Source organism: Danio aesculapii, chromosome 18, assembly GCF_903798145.1.
Source record: "Danio aesculapii chromosome 18, fDanAes4.1, whole genome shotgun sequence".
NCBI classification, from domain to species: domain Eukaryota; kingdom Metazoa; phylum Chordata; class Actinopteri; order Cypriniformes; family Danionidae; genus Danio; species Danio aesculapii.
The window spans coordinates 51,838,721-51,863,082 of record NC_079452.1 but is presented as its reverse complement, the minus strand read 5'-3'; the positions used below and the strand labels follow the sequence as shown (position 1 = coordinate 51,863,082).

Here is a 24,362-nt window from a genome sequence, read left to right as displayed (position 1 = left end):
TACATGCATTCGCTGGTTCAGAGGTTGCACATGAAGGGCGATAATTGACGTACAGCTTGAATGGAAAGAAAGTGAATGTAGATGTTTTTATATTAAATTCAATGTGCTTTCAAGAATAAAAAATATTAGAATTATGGGGAAATGCTTAATGATAGGATGATAGCAGGGTAGAATAGTAAAATACGGGAGAATCCTGGCAAAAACGGGTGGGTTGACATGTGAAGTGAACAGGAAGTGTTTGTGGAAAAAGGTTTTGCGAGGGAACACAAAAACTTAAAAATATATATTTTCCTATCACTGTTTTTTTTTTTCTTCCACCAATTTTTTTCCCCCACCATCACGTTCCCTCCGGGTCTCCGTAGAAATGAATATTATAACAATAAAAAATGTAAAATAAAAAAAATTCCATGTCAAACCTCAATGTGGTGCTGTGTGTTAAATGTGTTTGTGTATGTATGAGGTCGCATTTGTTTTCTTTTGTGAATAGGTTTTCATTTACTATTTGTTAAATCATGTCAATATTCTCTAGGGGTTTAAAAAACACTAAACTGTGATTTCATGTGTGTTCAGTGTAAAGAACGGATGAGACCAGTGAAGAAGGCTCTGAAGCAGTTAGATAAGCCAGACGAGGGGCTGTCGGTGCAGGATCAGCTGCAGCACACGCGCACCTGTCTGCTGAAGATCGGAGACCGCATTACCGAGTGCCTTAAGTCATATAGTGACCCCGAGCACATCAAGATCTGGCGCAGGTGCACATTTACACAGTCAAATCCAGGAGCTAGCATTACATGTGAGCTTTACATTCAACCCCACCTTTGTTTTATTTTACAGAAACCTCTGGATATTTGTGTCCAAATTTACTGAGTTTGGAGCACAGAAGCTGCACAGGCTGTATAAGAAGGCTCAAAAGAAGCGCTCCCAGGAGGAAGAGGTCAGCTTTTCTTAAATCCACAGTTCTCGTTAGCTATGTTTCCTTGGAAAGATGCTAATTAAACTTATGCACAAACTGTAATATTGTGTAAAATAATTGCGAATAAAGCAGCGTTTCAATCTAATGAGTCAAAGAGAACAAAATTGCCACTTTTTTAGAATAAAAACTGGCAGCAAATATCAAAGAGAAGAACAGAATTGCCTGCGGTTGGAGAAACTGCATAAGTCTTTTTCTTATATAATAAATTACTTGCACCTTAGAAGACTATGCCAATGTGCAAAGAATGTGCCGTGGCTTTTGAGACGCGAGTTATAAAGTTATAATAATACTACCAGGGGCGTCGCTAGACCCAATTACTGGGGCACGTGCCCCAGTAAAAAAATCTCCAGTGCCCCAGTAAATGCATTGAGATATGATTTACTTCATATGCAAGTGTATTTATTCAGAGTGGTAATTCCGAAATATATGTGTTACTCTCTATGTGCAACCAAACCAACGCTGGTGAAAGCAGTGTAATCAAAAAGCAAACTAACGCATCTCTGCATGTGCGCTGAGAACCCGCGCGCCTCTCGCACGCGCTGCTCTTCTGCCAGTGCGAGTCCCGGTAGTAAACATGTGCGGCAAAAAAGCAGGCTACTTGCTGCTCAAGCACCGCTCATGCGTTGTAAAACCGGCGTAATAGCCTCTTTTGGTTTGCAAGTTGACAAAATCAAAGTTTAAACAATATGATGGTGATCTTACTAAGCACGCCTCCTGATCTTTTTTTGTATCTTTTTTGTATTTTTGTGGGGGGGAAGGGGGTGCGTGCCCCAGTTAAGCTTTATGTCTAGCAATGCCCCTGAATACTACACCAACTTATTTACTTTGGCTAAGGCATTTTCAGAATGACCAAAACAACGTTTCAGATGTTGTACAATATCTTCGGCCAAATTTTTTTTCATAAAAAAATTGAGAAAAAAATAAATAAAAATTTTGAATATATATATATCTCAACTCGCAATACAACTTTACAATGAGTACATTTGTTTGTATTCAGTACTTTATTATTATAATAATTTTCCATTTTCCATATTTGCAATGCCTGTATTTTGGATTTTTTTTGTAGTCCACTTAGAATCCAACATGGAAATCATTTTTGTTTGTTATTGGCATTGAATGTTTTGAAATTCAAATGGCACTTACATGCCTGTGTTGTTATTTCTGTAATAAATATGGTGTTTCGTGATTAATTACAAAGTGTGATTTAATTAGTTAATTTTTGTATCATTTGACAGCCCTAATATATATATATATATATATATGTGTGTGTATATATATATGTGTGTATATATATATATATATATATATATATATGTGTGTGTATATATATGTGTGTATATATATATATATATATATATATATATATATATATATATATATATATATATATATATATATATATATATATATATATATATGTGTGTGTATATGTGTGTATATATATATGTATATGTGTGTATATATATATGTATATGTGTGTATATATATATGTATATGTGTGTATATATATATGTATATGTGTGTATATATATATATATATATATATGTATGTATGTATGTATGTATGTATGTATGTATGTATGTATATGTATGTATGTATGTATGTATATGTATGTATGTATATATGTATGTAAATGTATATTTATATATGTAAATGTATATTTATATATGTATGTATTGGTATTTTTTTTCTCTCAGCTGATCACATGCTTGATTAATGCCATCCTGTCACACCCATTTTTATCATCACTTGCTCTCTTAATACAAAATTGCATTACTTTTTTATCTGCATAGAGTTTATTAGGTAAAAGTGTTCCCATCATAGTTTATGCACATTTTTTTATCTGATAGAAAGTTTATCTTACTCAGTTGTGTGCATACATTTTTTTCTCAAAATTCTCGATTTCTTTTTGCTATTAATTTTTGCCCAATTTATTCAATGCATTTTTGATGCAATGTTGCAAAATGCGCAAAAAAATAGGTGGATGGAAACAAATCTGTTGCCATTGTTTTCTTTGTGTACTTATTCACCAGTTTCTCATTTTTTCTATAGAAAGAGCATAAGAAAAAAGACGATCCTATTAAGAAAAAGGCCTTCAGGCCTGAACCGTCTGGATCTAGCAGGGATTCAACGGGTGCCCAGCCCACAACCAAACCCCATCCTCCTGTCAGCCATCAATCTGGACCTCCTCATCCTCCACACCACAGAGAACAGTATAACCAGCACAATAAGAGGCACTTTCCTAATGATGGTGAGAAATGCTACATTACATTTGAGTCATGTGATTGTGTCAAATCTCCAATCACAAACAACAAAGCTATTTGGCTAGTAAAAGGGACTCTATAATGCTTATTTGCAATATATCACTCTCTGATGATCTCAAAAGGTCTCAAAAGTTACAGCTGTAAATAATTTACTGATACCATGCTGTAAATGGCTCTATTTGGGTGTAGGCAAAACGTTTAATATAAGATTACATTGAAAATAAACTTTGTATTTCTGTCCTATGTTAAGAAGAGGGCTGTGCCTTTTTGGGTACACACACAGTATGTACTTTTTCTTAACATATAGAATGCGTTCAGGGTGTAATATTAATAGACAAATTGGATGAAGAAAATGATATGTTAAAACACACAAAAACACATGTTCATTTAAACAATTGTAATTATGAATGTGAATAGTTGGAGAAGAAGTCACGTGTCGGAATATTAGATCAGTGAAATTGCATTTTTTGTTCAAGGCCACAACACACTTGTTCAGCTAAACTCATTCAGGACCGTTCCCTTGGTTGGGAATTATTTAAATTCAGTATTTTGAGATTTGTACATTTCCTGAAAAAAGAAACATAGATTACTGAATAGAGAAGAATGTACATTTAAAATACTGTGTAACCATGAGTTAACATAACTATAGTTCCTATAGTTTAGTTTTTTTACATAGCAGGTATTCAGTTACAAAGGTTTTTCTTTTTTTCATTTTGACTTTTTTTAACCACTAACTTAAAACAGGAACAAATGGGACATAAATATCTAGTTTAGTTTTTAAACCATAAATTAATATTGCCGACAAACAGCTTTTGAGCTGATATTCTCACTTACATCTGTAGATTTAGAAAAAGCTATCGTAATCAGTGTTGGGGAAAGTTACTTTAGAAAGTAATGCATTACAATATTGAGTAACTCCCCAAAAAAGTAACTAGTTGCGTTACTTTTGAGTTACTTTTGCATTACTTTTTATAACCTGGCTAAGGCTTGATCTCTTTCAGAACTTGTTTTTTTTTTCGTTATTTGTTTTTAATAGAGGAGCTCTGCAATTAACAACACACTGTTATAACCTACACCTACATTTACAAAAAAAAAAAAAAAAATATATATATATATATATATATATATATATATATATATATATATATATATATATATATATATATATATATATATATATATATATATATATATATATATATATATATATATATATATATAATTTAGGATAATGTTATCTGAGAACTTCCTGAGCCCAGAGCTATATATGCCATATATACAGATTACTGAAAGTTTAAAGCAATGTGTTTTTGCTTCTTTTGTTCTATTAGTCTCAAGTAAAATCACTGTCTATTGAGACAATACACTTTTCCTTTTCTTCAATGGGTTTAAAATAATGAACAAATTGTCTCGTTTACTGCGTGATTCTTTCTGACTACTTTAATTTTAATTCATTTTTTAAAAGCTAATTAATTAAACTGTAAAGTAACTCACGTTCCATTTTCAAAAAAGTAATTCATATATTATTACTTCATTTTTAAAATGCGTTACTTTGCTCGTTACTTAAAGTAATATTATTACGTAACTCACGTTACTTGTAATGCGTTACCCCCAAAACCATACTTGCCATTCACAAACATTCAGATCTAAAAATCCGGGAGATTTTATCTGAGGGTGTGCGCGAAGTGAAGAGCGGGGGGGAGAAGGTGCGCGCGAACTGAAGAGCGGGGAGCGGGTATGAAGATGGTTGCGCATTGGGTTCGGTGCGCATGGAGACTGAACCGAAAAGCTAGCCGGACTGTACCCAAAAGCTGTGAGAAAGAGGGGGGCGGGGGGATTCCGGTGGAATTCTGGGAGTTTTCCGGGAGACAGATCAATACAGAAGATGGGCGGGAGATGGGTCTGAAATACGGTAGTCTCCCGGGAAAAACGGGAGTGTTGGCAAGTATACCCAACACTGATCATAATGACACGACATAAGAAACAGCTACAGTTGAAGTTATAGGACTTGAAGTCTAAAAATTATTGATAAAAATGATTGATATTTACATGTGTCATTGTTATGGTCAAACATCTCATATAGTATCTTCTATGTATTTCGACAGACAGGGGAGATTGGCAAAGAGACCGCAAATATGGCTACCCAGGTAACAGCAATCAGCCTTGGCAAGGGGATCGGCATCACCCTTATGAGCCTCACAGATACAAGGACCATCACTACAGTGACCGTCGTCCTCACGGTGACTACCGCAGCTCTGGAGGATACCGAAACAGCGGCTCCCCTCGCAAACGGCCTTATGACCAGTACGGTAACGATAGAGATCATCGAGGCCATCGAGACTATTATGACAGGTGAGCAAGAGGTGATGGGTTTGATTACCGGAGAATGTGAAAACTGATAGGATTGTATATGTTGAAGGCAGTTTGAATAAAGGTAAATGGCAAATACATAAAAAAGCCCTGTTTTGCCTGGCTTTCAAGGGAAAGTTCACTCAAAAATCTAAATTCTGTCATCATTTACTAACCCTTCACTTGAGTTTCTTTCTTCTGTTGAATATTTTGGAAGATGCTGGTTGCTGGGACCCATTATCGTCCATATTTATTTTTTTCCTATTATGGAAGGTAATAGTTTCCAGTAAACGGCATTCTTCAAAATATCTTCTATTGTGTTTAACAAATAAAAGAAACTCATAAAGGTTTAAAATCACACGAGGGAGAGAAAATGATAAGGTTGTTTTTATTTTTGAGTGAATAATTTTTTTAAGATAAACTTTTTTGTTGATCCAATCCAAAGTGGACAGTGCTAAATTCAGGTGTAAACCACTTCTGAAACATTTCTGACCACTTCCAGATGCAGTTGTGTATTAAACTGGTTTGCATATGTATTGTAAGTGCTCATGTGGTTGAATGAATTTGAACAGCCACTAAAGACCACTACATCTTTCTACTGACCCAATTACTAAACCTTATGAGATGCTTTCAATGTTGGTTTAGTAACAGACCATAACTGGTAATGATGTACCGACAGTTCTCGTACGTCATTTGTCATGTTAGCACATTGTGGTGAGGGAGACAAGACACGGATGGGAATATTTAGAAATCCATCCATTTTAGGTTCTTTCATGCCTGCCTTATTTAGTTTGGTTGAATTGTGGATTGTGTTGCATTGAAATGAGTGCAGTAATCGCAAAATAGCACACACAAAAAGTGTTCCAAACAAATGTACAGAGTTTGTCTGAAGTAATGTATACAAATTATATAATGGCCATATATAGTGGTATGGGTCATTTTTATCAGGCTTGCGTTTCCACTGCCCAAAGGGTACTGTTGGTGGGCGCGGTGTTGGACAGAAAGTTTCAGTCGATGTCATTCTCGCTCGAGGAAATGTCAAAGTAAAGCTGCACGAGTCGTTCATATGAGAGATGATTCTTCTCAAGAAACAGATGCTTTATAAACACATACTTGTTTAAATGTCCATTACAAACCTTTTTATGAACATGATTTGATTGTAGCTAAAGCTCAATAATAGTGAGAAATAGCGAGTGAGATAGTGAGAAATGTTGTCTGTCTCTGAAAGGATCGGATGTCAGAAGCACTTCAATAATAACACACACATTATTATCCTCAGCTCAAAGAGTTTGTTATTTCACATAAAGACGTGCGGTGAGCTCTCTTGAGAAAGTGAAACCGAACCGCCCTTTAGACAGCCTTGTAAACAACGACAGGGTAGATTCTGCTCTTCTTGGCTTTTTGGCTGTACATCAAGATGGCGACAAGGTTTGCTTAAGCTCGGATTGACCATGGCTCGTTATTATATGTTTATGTATACTGTAACGTCTGCAATTAATAATTATAATAATATAATTTATAATTAATTATAAAATAAATAAATAAATGCAACATATACAGCCCCTTACTTCTGATATGATACCAATTACAGAAAAACTACACACAACATACATTTAGTTCTTTTTTGGGTTAAAAAACAACACGTATAGCGTACAGTCAGTGCAAACCTCTCATCTGTATCTTTAATCTTCACCAGCACATGCAACCTTTTGTTAGAAAGTAATTCCGTCATTCAGAGTTCATAATAGTCCAAAATAATTGATGATGATGATAATAGTTAAGCATGGCAGTTTTTTTATGTTTTAGGTTGCTAAAAGAATCATTTGCTCCTTTGTTTTTCCAGCTTCTCCTTTGTTTTTTTTTTGCGCTTTACTCTTGCATTTGTCCATTTCTGAAAGGATCAGATGTCAGAACCGCTTCAAAAATCACGCGCATGTTGTTATTATCATCAGCTCCAGAAGTTTGTTATTTCAAATATAGAAGTGCGGCAAGCGATCGCAAGCTGTCTGGAGCAAGTGAAACTGCTCGCTGTTTAGACGACCTCGTAAACAACAAAAGTACAACAGGTTTATCTTCTTGGCTTTGTGGCTGTTCATCAAGACGACGGCAGGCTTTGTCTGAGTTCAGATCGACCATGGCTCATTATAATATGTATATATTATTATGGTGAAATGTCTCTACTGTGTATCTAAAAATAACGATTCCTTTTTTTTTTTTAATTCTCCAAGCGCTAGTGACATTTCTCTATAAACCGATAGTGTTCAGCTGCACATCTAGCTCCACCTTTTGGTACCCTTTAGTCATGCTAGATACCCTTTGGAAAGGGTACCCAAAAAGTGGCCATAAAAGTGTACCATACTGTAACACTGAAACATACAATTAAATAAGTCAGGAAAGTGGTCGAAAGGGGACAAAAGGGAAGGATTTCTCAACTTATGATCTGATGAACCAAAATGCTCCTTGAAAACACTTGTCGTAATACACAAATGTTATGTTAAATGTAGAGCTGGAGCCCTAAAATTTAGACTGTCTTTTGTTTTAAGACATCCAGACCCAAAGAGGAGGCGCTCGGATGAATATCGCTCTCCAAACTACCACCAAGGAGGTGGAGGAGGAGGAGGAGGAGGAGGAGGGCATCCACAGGACTTCAGAAGAATGCCTGACCACAGGGGACCTCCTGGAAACCATGGCCCCATGGGGCCGGATCACTACCGACCCTTCCACCCAGACAAACCTCCGCCCCTGATTGACCCCCGTTCTCCGCAGTCTCAGAAATCCCCTCTTGAGCCGATCTCACCTGGTATGGACAGAAGTGCAGAGCAGAAACCTGCGACAGACTTTAACTGGAACAACAGGAAGACGTGAGGTGAATATGTAGTCAGTGCAGAGGCCGTCTGTACTGCCAGAGGACGTGGTAGAAAGGCCATATGGGCAATAAATAGAGGAGACGTAACCAGCCACCACCAAACTCCTCTTTATCGCCACTGCGTCCTCTACTCTCTTCTAGGTTTCTTAACCCAGGCTAAGTCTGCCATTTTGGAACGAGGAGATAGAACAAGGTATGGTTAGTCCTATGGACTATGAATGAACTTAATAAAGTGTTGAAGTATGCCTAAGTTAGAAAGTGCCTCACGTATTTGGTCTTTGTTGAGTCATTAGCAGAAAGGGAATATCCCCAAAGCGAACTTTACTTTGATGTTCGTGTCTTTTTGTTTTGTGTTGTTTTGGTTGTGTGAAAAAAAAGGATTGTTTCATGAAAGTAGCCTTTGTTTGTGGGAGATGAAAAAAGGAATCATTTTAATTGCACCTTCAGATGTCGATTCATTCACTCATGTTGATTTTGCTCTCTGAAATGCCCAAACTCTTGTGACCACAAGACATTTTGAGGAAAAAAAAAAACGTGTACATTTTTTTTGTCTTTCAATATTGTTATTATCATACAGGAGTTGCGAATATTTTTGAGGAGCAACAACTGCACCAGTTACTCAAAGATTTGCTTGATTTACAGAATCCGCTAAATGCATCTTGGCTATCGCAGACCCCGGCATTTGTTAATATTGCAATGCTTAGATGCCCTGTTTCAGGACAGCAGCCTTATTTAAGAAAAGAGAGTTTAAAAAAAAACAGTATTCGAGGTCCATGTAGACCTTGTCAGAACACTAGATAATCATAACACCTAAGCTATCTTTGTCTTTGTTTTCCTGCAACTGTAACACTTGGTACCACATAAAGTCCACTTTATGGTTAGTGCTTGTACTGTTGCATCTTTTTATTGCACTAAAAGGAAAGTACATGCTTGTTTTTGAGTATGTAGTAATGGTAGACATTACTCAAATCTGATTTTCATGTTTTGTTGAGTTGTGTTCTCAGTGCGAGTATGCTGAAACGCAGAAACCGTTGACCTTTAAGTGGAAATGTGAGTACTGTATGAATGGACATATGCGTGTTCATGGAGAGGGCAGGTTGTCACAAGCTATTTTTGGTGAAGCAGATTTTGTGCCAAAACATTCACAGACTGGCTTGTTGGTTGATACCATTCATTCATTGTGTTTGTCCATCTGTGCCTTATTCTTGTGTAGATCCATACACCGAATTGGTATAAGGACGTCAGAAACGGTGCAGTATTATGCTGTTGTGTACAATTTCAAAACATTCGCCAGGATGGAATTTTAACTAGGTGCATGTTAAGCCAGTTCTGGTGAATGGGGAACAATGTGGTGTGCTCAATTCCAAAAGATCATCATGGTGACAGGACTTGGAGAGCAAGCGAGCTGGTGAAAAGTGGACATGTCTGCTATGAGATGTTTCTTCGCCCACTAAGCTCCTGCTCACACTCCACGGACGTGTTAAGCTTTGAAACAAGCCAATTTAAAGTAATTTATATTTGTGAAAAGCCACTGTTCAGACTAATTGTACTGTATATATGTTTATAGACCTATATGTATTAAACTTTCCTACATCATGGACAGTACTGTTTTTTTTTATACTTATGATTTAAAATAAGAGCTGTTTTCAATATGAAGATAAATAATCTAGCATGTCAGTTCAAATTTTCAAGTTGACCCTTCCTTTTTCATTATGTCCTTGTCTTAAAAAGTCAAAAGAATCCATTAAAATAAGATAAAATATTAAACCAATTCGTTCATTTTCAGCTTAGTCCCTTTGTTATTCAGGGGTTGCCATAGCGGAATGAACCGCCAACTTATCCAGCATGTTTTACGCAGCGTGTGCCCTTCCAGCTGCAACCCATCACTGGGGAAACACCCACAGACTCATTTCCACACATATTTAGCTTACCCAATTAACCTATAGCGCATGTCTTTGGACTGTGGGGGAAACCGGAGTACTCAGAGGGAACCCACGAGAATACGGTGAGAACATACAAACTCCACCCAGAAATGGCAACTGACCCAGCCGAGGCTAGAATCAGTGACCTTGCTGTGAGGCGACAGCGCTACCCACTGCAGCACCGCGACAAATAAACCAATACATGTTTGTTTTAATTTGATTAAAAAAAAAAACTGAGCTAATGCTAAATTAAAATTGTTATAAGCAGACCTTAAACATTTCTACATTTTGAAACGTAGCTAAATGGTTAAAATTAAAGTTAAATTTAAATAAATCACTATTTTAATGTACATTTAACAATTGTTTATATATGTATGTATTATAATAAAAATCCAAGTTTTAATATTTTGTGGACAATGGGAAACTCAAAAAATGTTGAAACCCAAAAGCTAAAAATAAAATAAAAAATATATATTGTGAATTGTTTAAAATCCCATTTTAATCCACCTCATTACGTTTTAACATACTTGACAGATTAATTTAATGTTTGGCAACTTAAAATCCTCCCAGTCAAAAATGCTTGAAACCAGTGCTCTAAATGTTAAAGCTGTATTGGCCCAGAATTTCGCGCGCTTAATGCTGCACGTGCACGAATTCAAGGAAGAGTCTTGAGGAGAATGGCGTGAATTACTGAGGTGAGGTACCGCTTAATTCATTACACGTCACACATTTTATATTGTTTTCAATGCGTTTTAACATTAATAACAGATTAAAGTAAGTTCTGAGTAAAAAATCGAAAAAATCAACAAATTATAAAGTTTTTTTTTCTTTGGTACTGTTCCATATCTATGTAGATATCCAAACGAACTACGTATTCATTTAGAAAAAATCTTTGGTAAGTCCTTCTCAGTCTTTTAAGCTTGTTATTTTAGGTGTTATTTTGTAACGGACATGACTTGTCCTTGCTTTGAAAAGTTCAGTTAACTGAGTTTACCAAATCTACCCTTTAGGTGGCAGTCTTGCCTCAAAGTATCTGTACTCAAAGCTACATGATGTGGTGGAGCCACATCGATTTCCAAAACAAAAACGAACACATCAAAAACAATTCAACATGACACTTTATTTTTTTCTTCAATAAATAATTTACAGTATTTACAGGTGGTGTGTGGCACCGCTTTAGTCCTACATACAAAAACAGACTAAGCTGTCTGGTATCTCCCATTCAATGTTAATACATTTGAAAACATTATCTTTCACTTGTATCCTTTAGTGTAACAATTTTGATGATAACCTCGTTCACCATCAAGTTAAAACCAAGTAAGAGCTAGGTTAAAGAGAATAAAAACATAAAGTGCTTTTGTAATAAACAACACATAAACACCGCAAGTCACAAGTTTCCTACTTAGCATTTAGGACACAATGTCAGCTTTTTACTCTTGATTTAAATTAAATCTGATAAGTCCCTTATCTTATGTTTCGTGGCATTTGTGTACACAAAATCCCTTTAAATTTCAAGGTAGATTTCACCACACCCTCTGATGTACCAAATAAAATCTGCACAAAATATTATTTGCCAAATCACACAAACCTGTCACATTACACACATAAGTTCAAAAAGCACTGACAACACAATCACACTTAAACACAAAGGTCATTACAATCATTTTGTATGCTTTCGAATGTTTCTTTAAAGCCATAAACTGCACCAACACAAAGCTTTCTTAGCAGTAGTAAGGCTTGCAAAATTTTACAGTGTAAGAATAAATTACCATGAAGTCTTTGTGAAAGCATTGTAAGTATAATTAATATCTAAACCATAATTTCATAGTTTTGCTAACAGAAAACACACTGATAAGAGACAGCTGTGACAGATGTTCTTAGAAGTAATGAGACATGGAAATTGTTATGTGAGCTTTATCTTCAACAGAGACCTTTCCAACAGTCTTTAGACATGGCCTACAAAACTATTGTTCTACCAAGGGTGCAGTTTCACTCTTTAAAATAGTGGTGCTATGTAACATGTGACTTTAGCTCGCCAATACTATTACTGCTATATACAACACTGAGTGCTAGTCATCCTGAGCCTGCTAATGGCTGAAGAGCGAATGCCCCCCATTTCAAATGTCACAAGAAATGCATGGCAGATGTTCTCAATAGCTCCTGCACTGGTCCATCTACCATACTGTAGGTTAGCAGCACCTTCCAATATTAAACACAATCAGGACATCTGGTTTGAGCCCAAATACTTAAGTGAACCACAAAGGCCCCATGAGAGAGAGAAAGAGAGAAAGAGAATTCAGCTGTTTGGGAAATTGTTGGCACCATGGCTTGTTCTTTGGCAAAACGCCTCCGCCATAAATTCACAGATCTACAGAGTCGTGAGTTAAACGAGGCCTACAGCACAGCCACGTCGACACCCTTTTGAAATGGAGAGCAAGGCGTTGCTTTTTAAGAAGCAGTAAGGATGATTGATGGATCTGCCTTGTGGGTCCCATCTCAAACTGCACACATTGTATGGAGAAACTTGGCTCTTTCCTGGATTTGTACGTTGATTGTTATGTTACCTGCAAACTGACATGATTAATTTTTTCCATAACATGTTTATCTGAAGCAGGATGACTACTCTGTCAGGGGCCACATCATTGTATGGCTTGCATTGTTTGTCTTTCGACTTGACTGAACAAAGTAAAGAAAGTAATTCTCTATGTGCCTGAAAATTTGTTCTGGCTGAATGCCCAATTTGACAATGGAGAGAATTCAGTACATTTTTTAAGCAGTATAGGTGTAACTTAAACTCAGACTGACTCTACGGTTGACACCTTTTATATAAAATGTAGGAAGGAGCTCTTGGCAGGCAGTAAAACTTCTTACTGACCCATGAACCACCACACCAGGGCTACATTGCGACCCTGGGTGCAATATACAGCTATTATGAAACACTTCACGCACATTTACAACCATTCATACAATCACCCACAAAGTAACACTCTTCTTTCACACATACACACATAAACCAACTATACAAAATGCCTGATGTTATGGCCTATTAATCTCCTCTGTAGATAACATGACTTACTAGTCTGACATGGCCTTGGCCGGGGGCTTTCTTTAGAAAGCTAACATTTTTCCAAAGCTGGAGCTTCTTCAAAGAGAGAACTCCTGCCGCCCTTCCATCATTTGGAGACATTAATAAAGGCTCTTGTCATGTCCTCCAACCTGTCTCTAGGAGACATGCTTCACCTATCACTTGGCATCAAGTGAACTGAAGAACATCTCCAAACTCTTCTTTCTGCGAAGGATCATCCCCCTCTCACTTCTGTCAGTGGCACATCACCCTGGTTGGGACGAGGATGGTTTAATCTGACTCGAGTATCAGGACCTCTCAGCACTGCCTTTTCTGTCATTAAGCAGTTACGAGATCAGCAGGATGACTGCAGAATAGATCTCCAGGAACGCTTCTGCTCTGGCCCGATGAATGAACATACATGATGATGACGAGAGATGAGTCCATGGCGTGACACAAGACACACAAGCCCTCGGCAGAAGCTCATGCTCTAGCTGAGAAGCCCAGCCTCTGGTAGATGGAACACAACACGGTGAGAGCAGCACTTCACATGCATACAGCATCTTACAACCATCTAACACAGATTTCCAATGGGAACTACAGACAAATGGAACACGAGTCAGTCCATAACTCTACGATGACAAGGCTAATGAAGATTAGAACACTAAACGCCAATTTTCTGGAGGCAGAGTTAAATGTTGTATCCTTTTCAAAAAGATGGTACTTGTTTTTGTTGGAGTGGAGCATTTTAACATCCTCAAAGGCGTAGTAGGCCGCCAGGGTAAAGTTGATATCTCCAGAAGATAGCAGGTCAAAAACACAGGACTGAAAGTACAAATCCTCAACAGGTAGACGTTCTTTGCACTTGGCCATGGCTGACTGGTACGTGAAGCCATGGGTAGGGTTCCCTGGACGTCCCCTGCCTACACCATGGCTCTCTGCTGCTCGTGCCTTAAAGGTCCTGAAGTCTATTCGCTGGTTGGCAGGGCAACCATGCAGGCAGAGGTAAAGATCCTGATTATCCTGGTCTTCTACTGAATTTACCACCTCCTCTGGCATCCGCACAGCAAAGGTAAGGTAGTGGCCAACTTTCCGAACTACAATTGTTGTGCCAATATAACGTGCCTGGATCTCCACATGTTGTCCAGGTACCTTCTCTACCACACGTAGGGTGTTTGCCCCATGGCCCTCACCTCCATTCTTCGAACCATCAATGAATGCAGCTGGAAGATCTTCGGTCTCCGCACGGTACGTCTTCTGGTCTACGCATTCTTGAAAGCTGTTGAAGATGATTGTTAGCTGTGGTAAAAACAAGAAAGGGGGCAACAAGTGAGAACAAATCTTTTATGAGATGTGCTGTTTTAGTAATTCATCTACAATAATAATTATCATTTTGGATACTTTAAGACATTAGGAACAAAAGAGATAAAGTAGGCTCACTGATTTGTGCTAGTTAACACCAGAATTAATGAATCAGATTGTGGGGGGGTGGGGGTGGGCAGGGGACAAAAAACAAGCTTTCCATGTTTGAAAAAGTATAGTATTTCAATCTAAACGAAGCTAACAATCAGCAGCCATAGAAGTAAATTGTTTTATGCACCACTGCATATGGCAAATATGTTGACTAAGTACTTCATTCTGCATAACTGAGCCTAGTCTTCATAAAAGTAGACTGTAGTGCAGACCCTGTAGAAGCTTTCGTAATGTCACATTTCACCAGCAGCAGCAACTCAAGATACAGGGGGCCAATGTAAACGCACTCTGGAGAAACACAGGTCCAGTCTATGTTACAGCAGGCCTCAGTATGCAGACACAAAGGCAATCCATTCATGCTGCTCAGAGCCTGCCTGTGAACCCCGGATTCAGCTCCAGGGAGTGGACTCACGCCAGCTAGAGAGCACAGCCTGCACAGGGGCTAATTAGAGAAGGCTGCTCCTACCTCTGACTCCTCCAGCAAGCAGCCATTAGGAGGCCAATGGACTGCTGACACATAAGTGACCTCGAGATGTCCAGGCTGCTCTGATCTTGCAAATGATGCATAAGAGTGTGTGTCTATGTCCAAGTTTAGTGGGGGCAAACTTAGCCCAAACCAACCTATAATCACTAACGGCACAGTGATCTGGCCCCTGTTAGCACCACCCACCCAAGGCTAGCTTTCACAGGACACTGAGAGCTTGTTTTAAGTAAAGGGCCTATCAATAAACAAGGGGTGTCTTGTTTGCACAGGTGCCATCTGCCTGCAGATCTGTTTTTGCTTTTGTCCAAGCCAAATGACCTCTAAGCCACTGTCATTTATTTCTAAAACAGCCAACCTAACAAAAATATTGAGATCCCTTTTCCTCCTGCAAAAAAGAACTGAGCGTCCGTCTACTTAATGGGGAATCATTAGAGGTTTCTGATGGCGGAAAATTGCCCTGTTTCTTAATGTGACTGAGTACAAAGTTCTTGTGTTTTTCTGCCATAAGGAAAAACTCAACCCTGGTCACAAAATTACAGCAGCCAAAAGGACAACAGACATAGTAAAATTAGCATTCAGCAATCAGACACATAAATTTGTAGTCCTGTGCTTTCACCTTAGGCTCTACAGCTGGCCAATTCTGAGGCAGCTCCCTAGTTTGTCCAATGGGCCGTAAAGCAAAACAATGATAATTTATGAGGTATGAGGGCCAACTAATTCAGAGAAAATATCGGCAGTTTCCTGTATGTACTGAGCACTTAGTTAAAACAACAAGACTTTTAAATCACACAAACAATAGCAAGGACTGATATAGCAACATTAATTTGAACTTTCCAAACACATGAAGTTGCTTTAGCCTTGTAGAATTGTAAGTTATTACCTCCCGTTTGTTTATGGCATTCCTGATACAAAAAGTATCAGGCTTTCATCAATTGCTCCTCTTATCACGTCTTCATCTGTTGTGGAACAGATCCAAATGCTAACTAGTCTGCACTTAGTCTGCTTTCTCTTCCCACTGGCAAAACCACTTTCACTATTAACTAGTTCCTTGCTGAAACAAGTTTCTTATAAGTTGAGTTGACCAAAAAAGTACTTGTGAAATAAGATCACACACTGATGCAGGAATGATTTTTGCTTTTTTATGTGAGGCACAAAATGTCTTTACCTTGCTAGTAGCTGTAGCTGAAGATCCAACGACAACGGGAGTGTTTGTAACTTGGACAGACAGGTACTTATTGTGGATTAGTGGCCAGGCTCCCTCAACTTTACAGGTTTGAAAGTCATCGTTGAATGTGCGAAGATGTGGATCCCCAAAAAAGCCACAATGGGTGTAATTGGGAGGTGCAGCATTACGTGGTAGACTCCGCTCGTAATGGCATACCTCTGGCCCATCAGAGGGAACATGAATATCTGTTTGGGGTGGTGACAAGACTGGGGGCGGGACTGTGCGGGCACGAGGCTGGGTAGTGGGGCCTTCTTTGGAGCAGTTGTGTTGGCTCATAAGATCCTCTATACCATGTTGGGCTGAATGGTAGGCCAGGTCACCCCGGCATGTACGAGCGGTGCGACGTACACAACTGTTGTATGCTCGCAGAGCAGTGCAGAACTCCTCTTCTGGGCCAGAGCTGGAGGTAGAGGCCCAGAACTCCGAGTTACACTTGAGGATCTTACACTGCAGAGTGGCTGTAAGACAAAAGGAAAGAAAGTATAAACTCAAAGGTCAGGTTATAGCCAAATTTACATAAAACTGAGATGAAATAAGCTTCAACCTGAGTTCTAAACAAAACTGAATTGTTTGTAATTTAAAAAATAAGTTTCAATTTAAAAATAAATATTTAAGACACTGTTGTAGAGAGAATTCATGTGTTTATGACGACCATAAGAAATTGGCATTCTTAAACCTAACATTATAAAAATATTTAGCAACACTTTTTAATTATTATTTATTATTGCACTTAAAACTTAAAAGGTTAGTTCACCTAAAAGGAAAATGACACCATCATTTACTCACCGTAGACTTTTCTCCGCGGTTCGAGATTATTTATTTTTGTTCTGTTGACTTCTACAGTATTTGTTATTTCTATTATAAATGTTAATGGTTACAGGATTCCAACATTTCTCAAAATATCTTCCTTTGTGTTCAACAGAACAAAAAAAGTCTAATTGGTCTTGGGTGAGTAGATAATAGTAGCATTTTCATTTGATGAACTATCTCTTTAAAACTCCAGGTTTTTAGAATGTTATGTTCAAGAATGGCAGTTGCTCAAGGCCTTCATAACAACACATGAATTCTCTCTACATCTGGACAAAGTGAGGCTTTAATTTCATCAGTAATAAAAACAACATTCCAACCATGTTCCAAGTTTCTGCATTTTGCCAACATCTATCAAGTCTAAGTGCTCTCTAAATGTAGTACAAAGCAAGGCTATTGTTGTCTTGTTGCCATCAAAATTCTAAATAAAATGAAGTAGACCAATCAACATTGTGGGCTAATCAGCGACTATTTATTGATTTTATGTAAATTTCAAATGTTAATGGAATATTGTGATTATATCTATATCACAGGAGAGAAAAGCTCAACACTTAAGAGCTATTGTGATACAAAGCGTAAAGCAATAAGCATCTAAATAGGCATCATTGCAAAGTAATGAACTCTCGACAGGCTTATCTAACTTCATTACCTCACCATGAATGACATCACTTTATATTAGTAAAAAGGCTGTATGCTGTATCGAAAAATTCCAAGATCCCAGTTGGATATCCGGCAATTTCACACTGTTTAAGGTGTAACACAAATTAATAGCATTAAGACAAATGGGAAGGAAGCCTCCGAACTGATATTCACACCAACAAAAGTCTACAATTTAGAAGTGCTAATCATCTCATATCAAATTCACACTCATTCACACCTTGTGCTGTCTCTTTGCATTGCTAAGCAGATCGTGGGGGTGCTTTTGAGTAAAGCACCGTGGGTGTCAGTGACCGAGGGCAAATGCACATGTGAAAAAAAATCACTTAGGGTTTTAACAGAAGGGGGTAGCTGTTTGTGTGTATGTGTGTGTGTGGGAGGGTGTAGTCCTAGGACTCTGAATGAAGACAATGCAATTTGCCATTGAGAAGAAACCAGCAGAGTCATAAATTAGCCCTGTGTAAAGGGATTAGGTAGAGTTTCATCAGCCACGCAGGGCAGGAGGGAAGGGGGGATGAGGACAGCCTTAAAGAAACAGGATCTCTGGAGAGAAACTGGCTCCAGGACCAGTGGGCGGAACACAGAGTAGGTCTCACCATTCCACAGGTCAAACTGGATATGAGATAGCCACCTGTCCAGAGCAAAAGGCCGTAATCAAAGGCAAAAGCAATTTCAAGCACATTCCCCTTCCTCGGATTACAAGCGCTGAATTGCAATCCAAAGGCTTTTGAATCATGTGGTTTTTCTTCATTTAAAGATGATCTCTTTCATTTGATAAAATCCTAGGACATGCCAAACCTACACACAACTGACGACTTTGTTTCCAAATGATCACACACATATCTTCTTTAGTCCTCAGTCACACACATCTCCCACCTACCTGCTACAAAGAGCATTTATCATCCATCTGATAAGAGACAATAGGCTAATTTAAGATGTCAATGACTAGCATGACTGCTTTTTGTTTGGCATTAAATAACTTGGAATATGGACAGAACACTAACTATGGGTGTATAATCAAACTAAACGCTACTTACAACTGACCAGAATCTTGACAGATCAAAACAGTACTTGTATATAATGTAATTATATTGATACACAACAATTAATTATCACAATCAAGTGAATATGCCTACATTCTTCAACACATCACAGATTACACTCTTCTTATTCTAATATACAGTGCTCCGCATGATTGAGTACACCCCATTTTGAAAATGAATATTTTGATCCATTTCTCAGTGAATAAAGGCAATGTGTTTTGGTGCATTTAAACAAACATTTATTAAACAGATATATTTATTAAAATTATATTTTAGTCACTAAACATATTTAGAAATGTAAAGATAATACAATTAAATTGACGCAAAAAATAGCAAAAAAAAAATTACAACCTACAAAATTTCAACTAAATTTTTCTATTTTTTTGCTTCCCTTGATTTTTCCTCTTATAAAATTGGATGTAATATTTTTCTATAACATATACATTTGGCTGTACTATTTTTTTGGACCGTTATTGCAAGTTATTTTGTAAGATAAGCTCCAGATTTGGCTTCAGTACTGACTGATCTAATGTATATTCACAAATTTAATATTGTATAGCTTCCTATTAAAATGTGAATTTAAAAGATAGATTTGTGAGGGCTGTACTTATATATGCTGAACACTTTACACTTTATAAATCGAACAAGTTTTAAAATAAGTTTCCTACAAAAACACATCTGAACTTTAGTGTAAATAAAAACTTGCATTTGTAGAAATACATGTAATACAGTTTTGAGTTTTATTTATTTTGAAGTGTTTGGTTTAATACATGCATACCTTTTTGCTATTGTTTACAGAACAAACTAGAATGTCATTCGATAGTGTCATGCCAAAATCATAGTTTGTTGGCATATATATAAAAAAAATCTAAATTAAAATGCATCCCCCAATAACTAATGAATTGAAATTTAAAATGTTTTGCCACTATTCCTTAAACTAATATGTTTTATCTATTTGTCAGCAGACTTTATTACAACAAATTTTCTAAATTAAAATGTATTTAAATATGTATGATTTAAAATATGTATGTTCATTTTCACACTGTTTCTCTCATATTTTGGTATTTTAATTTCACAGTTAATTTGAAACATTAAAGCAGACAATTTACTTGCATTTGAATATGCTTTCTCTCATATAAACAAAATCACTTTTGCGAATGTAATTTGATGTGGACCAAAATGAGAAATCTTCTCTTTGACCCGTAAACAATTATGGGAAGGGTGACCTGAGAGGTTTTGATCTTTTAGGATTTTACATGCTATCATCGACACCAACACTCAAATGATAAAAATCTTAATAATAGTAACTACATTTACAAAATTATCTTAAATGACAGCCACTGCATTCAGTGGATATGCTGGGAATGTGTCAACATCAAAATATTACAGTTAATGTGCAAACACAACTGTAGGAAAATGTATGAACTTCTACAACACAGCACAACAAATTTATTTTCATACTAATATAAAGTAAACGTATGCAGTATCTATATCGCTACAGGGGAATGCCTCCTTTACATACATATATTCGTATACATTACATGCATACAAATATATCTATAGTCAACTTCTAAAAATGTTAAGTAATATGTTTACCTGCATTTAAGAACATTGTTTTACTATAGAGAATACGCTCTTTCTCCTTTGGATATTTTGCCCCCAAAAGTCCAGCAAAGGCATGCTAGATGTGGAGGGTTCGCTTCCCCTCCCCCAAACACAACAGCACGTCTCCGCTAGAGCTGTGGGAAACACTGCGCTAGTGCAGCCAGCAGGATCGAACCGAGTCTTCGGACCACTGCGCTTTAATCGTGCGGTTTAAACTAGGACTCTATACGACCTAATCATCATTTTAGCACTGCACTCGCTTTTGCTTTTCCCATCTTTCGAATGCAAAAAGAGTCCAGCACCGTCAACTTTAAACGCAATTTAGCAAAAACGTAAAAAGTTATAAACAACCACATTACTAAGGAACGCACATTGAAATGTTTTATATGATAAATATCTTTTAGCAGACATAACTGGGTCATGACTCAACAAAATACACCCAACTGCATTTAATTTGCTGCTAAGTAACAAAGTGTGCGTTATTTCAACGTGCCCTGAGTGTTTGTAGCTGTTTTGTGGCGATTATATTACATCATTTATTCGACAATTAAATACAAAGAAACGCATGTTACTCCACATTCCTTATGGTAAACCTCAAATTAGAAATATCAGGAGCAATGTTTTTGTTTCTTACCTGCTGGAAACAGACTGAGAAACAGTGCAAGGAACTGGCAGAATTGTAGCGCCGATGGTCCTGCTCCTTTCCCCATAACCATCCATCCAGCACGGGACAGCGCTCCTCTCCTCTCCCTATTTACACCAGCAACGTGAAGAAATGCGAATTAGAGAATTACTGCGACTTTCCGCTTGATTATAAGTTGTCGAAGAACCGCAACACTCCGAATTCATGCCGTCCGCCCTTCCGTCGTACAAATATCACTGCTTTTGTCAGGTACTCTGCGTGTTCACACATTCCCAACCCTCAATAGAAAAGTGCCATCGATCTTCCAGTTCGCTAGTGTCAAGAGGGTGCAGCCTACACTGCGAAGAGCACCAATAAGAAGTCACTGTTTCACCACCAACCCCTCAGTAGTTTCAGATTACGCCTGGGCTTTGAAAAGTACTTCATCCGCTTGCAATGTAGGCTACGAACACGAAAGTGAACGCATTACTCTTTTAATAGGCTACATCAAGTGTAAATAATACTTTACTGTTCGGGGTGTAGGCTCTGCGTTTTCATTTAGGACAGAATCATAACAAGAGTGGAACTACATTTAATTCAAGAAACCCTTACTTTAAATATAGCCTAAAGACAATGTATTCCACAGAAAGGTTTAGAAAGGAGAAAAGTTTAAATGTTTATAAAAATAAAAATTTTCCTTTAAGAAATGCTTACTGAATGATTCCTTAAACAAGATAAAATTATTCGTCTGTGGGAATCCTATTAAAAATTGCCAAACAAACCTTTTTGAACCTCTATTTTTATAAGTGTATTAGATAATTAAGTGAATTGTTTATATATATATATATATATATATATATATATATATATATATATATATATATATATATATATATATATATATAATTTTATTTATTTTTTACACAATGGGTGTATATTGTTCACATAATTAACATAATATTTAACTTTATTTTCATGGTTATTGAAAAGTTTAGTATTTAGCAGAGTTAGCAGAGAGCTCCAACTTCTCCAAATGTTGTAGTAATCCCAAAAACCTTGATTACCTTGGCTCCAGTGTTAAATTAATGTTGGCACTAAACTCTGCAAAACAGTGACCCTCCCAGGAGCAGAATTAGACACCTCTGGGTTAAAGGCCCATTTAAATGTAAGAGACAATCGATTTCTGATTTAAATTACATTGGAAGCTAATTATTTATTTGTACACTACTGCAGGCTAAACGAAACGAGTAGATCTGAAGGAAAAGCCAATACAACAAACCAAATAACAATAATATAATTACGATTACCTGATACATAAGCCTGTCAATATAAATCCATCTAAGCATCATGCTGCCATCAATGCATAAGGTTTATCTAGACAATATGCGACGTAACACCAATTAAGAGGTCTAACAAGCTTTATCTCACTATTTTCTTCATTCAATCTCCCTGACAGATTGCTTTCCCTTATAATACACATAAGATGCAAAATATACTACTAGAGTTAAATTTTTCTGAGTTTCTCGGATAAAAAGGAATATGAAAGGATGTTGTTCATCTAATGCTAAAGCTATTAATTAAAATATTAATAAAGCCCCGACCCTTGACAGGTCAAGGTAATTGAAAGGTCCTAAAGAGGCGGAGAGAAGGTGGATATGTTATTTATGTTTTGCTTTTAGTGGTCAGCTGTTGCAGTCCAACAGATGGCGCTTGCACAGTGGTTGAGAATGAATGATATCCTCACACGGTTTTGAAAGAACCATGCTATTTTATTTACAGTTGAATTGCGATGTCTTCTTTTTCTATTGAATTAATTTGAATGGATGTCCTAAAATCCAGAACATGACATGACATCATCTGTCATAATGAAGATTCTTGTTCCGTGATATCCTATTTAGGATTTGTTTTCCCAGTTATATTTGGGAGTTTATCAATCATTAAAAGCGTGCATGATTTTCAGCTCGGCAAAGCTAATTTTTTTACATTTTAAAAGTAGAGAAACAACATCTTTGCTGATTAGCTATAGCCGGAAAACGTGTAAAAAAAATTTTTTTTCCTGTTTTAATGTATGCAATAATTATTCTTGAAATCAAATAGAACCAATACTATTGCCCGTCATGAAGCATCTAGGCTGAAAACAGTGTAATGCAGACTCAAAATCGTCTTTAATCTTGCAGGAGATGTAACCACATATGAGAGGACGTCTCTGCATAAAGTAGCCTTAAAATTGCAAAAGAATGAAAGTTATTTGTTAAGAAACCACCCACCTTTTTGAATGCATGGAGCTCTTCAACACTTTTGGGTTGAGTTTCTTTGCGGAACCGGGATGAAGCTTGTGGGTCGAAGCGCGTGCTTTGTATCAGTAATCCGAGAATATTTATTTAAGTCTATACATCGTTGTAAAACTATAGGTCAACCGTTGCCTTCGTGTCTGCATCTTGTCCCCTGTTCCGATAATTGCAAAGATTAGTCTTTATCTTAATGCTGCTTTACTCTACTTGCGGCGTCTGATGTTATTTTCATCGGTGTCGTGATCTGGAAATGAAAGTATGATCCGTCAGCCAGTTTATCGAGACACACGCGATAAAACAGAAAACCTCGAGCATGTTTTCGAATCAACAGTGCTATTCGTTTAGCCGTGATATTCCCAGATTCGTCTGTGGCTCTCAGGACCGAGTAGGAAGAGCCCTCGGGGCAGCAGTGTTGATAGCGCTGGCTCGTTTCCTCGCCTCGGTGTTGTGAAATGACTAGTTTGAAAGTGTGTGAGGCGCAGTGATCAGCGCTGCAGACTCGAACTCCCCACACTGTCACAGTCAATACAGGGTTATGCCTGTCAAACCAAGCCTATATCGACCCTGACGTACTTAAATTATTCCAGGTTATTATAATAGCACTAATTAAATAAATGCATGATCATGATTACGAAATAAATGCATTAAAAATACATTTTGTTCACACTCTGTCTGCAAGTTCTAATTTAGTGTTTGTATGTGTATGTTTTTTGCTATAG

The 24,362-nt window shown here is 37.2% G+C and overlaps 2 protein-coding genes across 4 annotated transcripts in view; one reads left to right on the top strand and one right to left on the bottom strand.

The window, feature by feature from the left end:
• The window catches only part of chd2 (chromodomain helicase DNA binding protein 2), a 58,473-nt gene extending 48,421 nt beyond the window's left edge, over positions 1-10,052 (top strand). For all 3 annotated transcript variants that reach the window (XM_056478901.1, XM_056478902.1, XM_056478900.1), the window contains 5 exons: positions 571-749; positions 832-931; positions 3,024-3,222; positions 5,341-5,587; positions 8,128-10,052. In XM_056478901.1, the coding sequence (XP_056334876.1) occupies positions 571-749; positions 832-931; positions 3,024-3,222; positions 5,341-5,587; positions 8,128-8,449 (1,047 nt within the window). In that variant the 3' untranslated portion in view covers positions 8,450-10,052. The remainder of the gene's footprint in view (positions 1-570; positions 750-831; positions 932-3,023; positions 3,223-5,340; positions 5,588-8,127) is intronic.
• Positions 10,053-11,477: 1,425 nt separating this feature from the next.
• Positions 11,478-24,118, bottom strand: rgma (repulsive guidance molecule BMP co-receptor a). Its single transcript, XM_056478069.1, has 4 exons — positions 23,620-24,118; positions 21,365-21,480; positions 16,559-17,076; positions 11,478-14,735 (listed from the first exon to the last, which is right to left on the bottom strand). The coding sequence occupies exons 1-4, from the start codon at positions 23,631-23,633 to the stop codon at positions 14,034-14,036; spliced, it is 1,350 nt and encodes a 449-aa protein (XP_056334044.1). The 5' UTR covers positions 23,634-24,118; the 3' UTR covers positions 11,478-14,033.
• Positions 24,119-24,362: the final 244 nt, after the last annotated feature.

Coding starts and splice junctions, on each gene's coding strand:
- rgma (XM_056478069.1), bottom strand. Junction 17,077..21,364: donor TCTCAGTCTGTTTCCAGCAG/GTAAGAAACAAA, acceptor TTTGTCTTACAG/CCACTCTGCAGTGTAAGATC. Junction 14,736..16,558: donor CAGCTACAGCTACTAGCAAG/GTAAAGACATTT, acceptor TTTTTACCACAG/CTAACAATCATCTTCAACAG.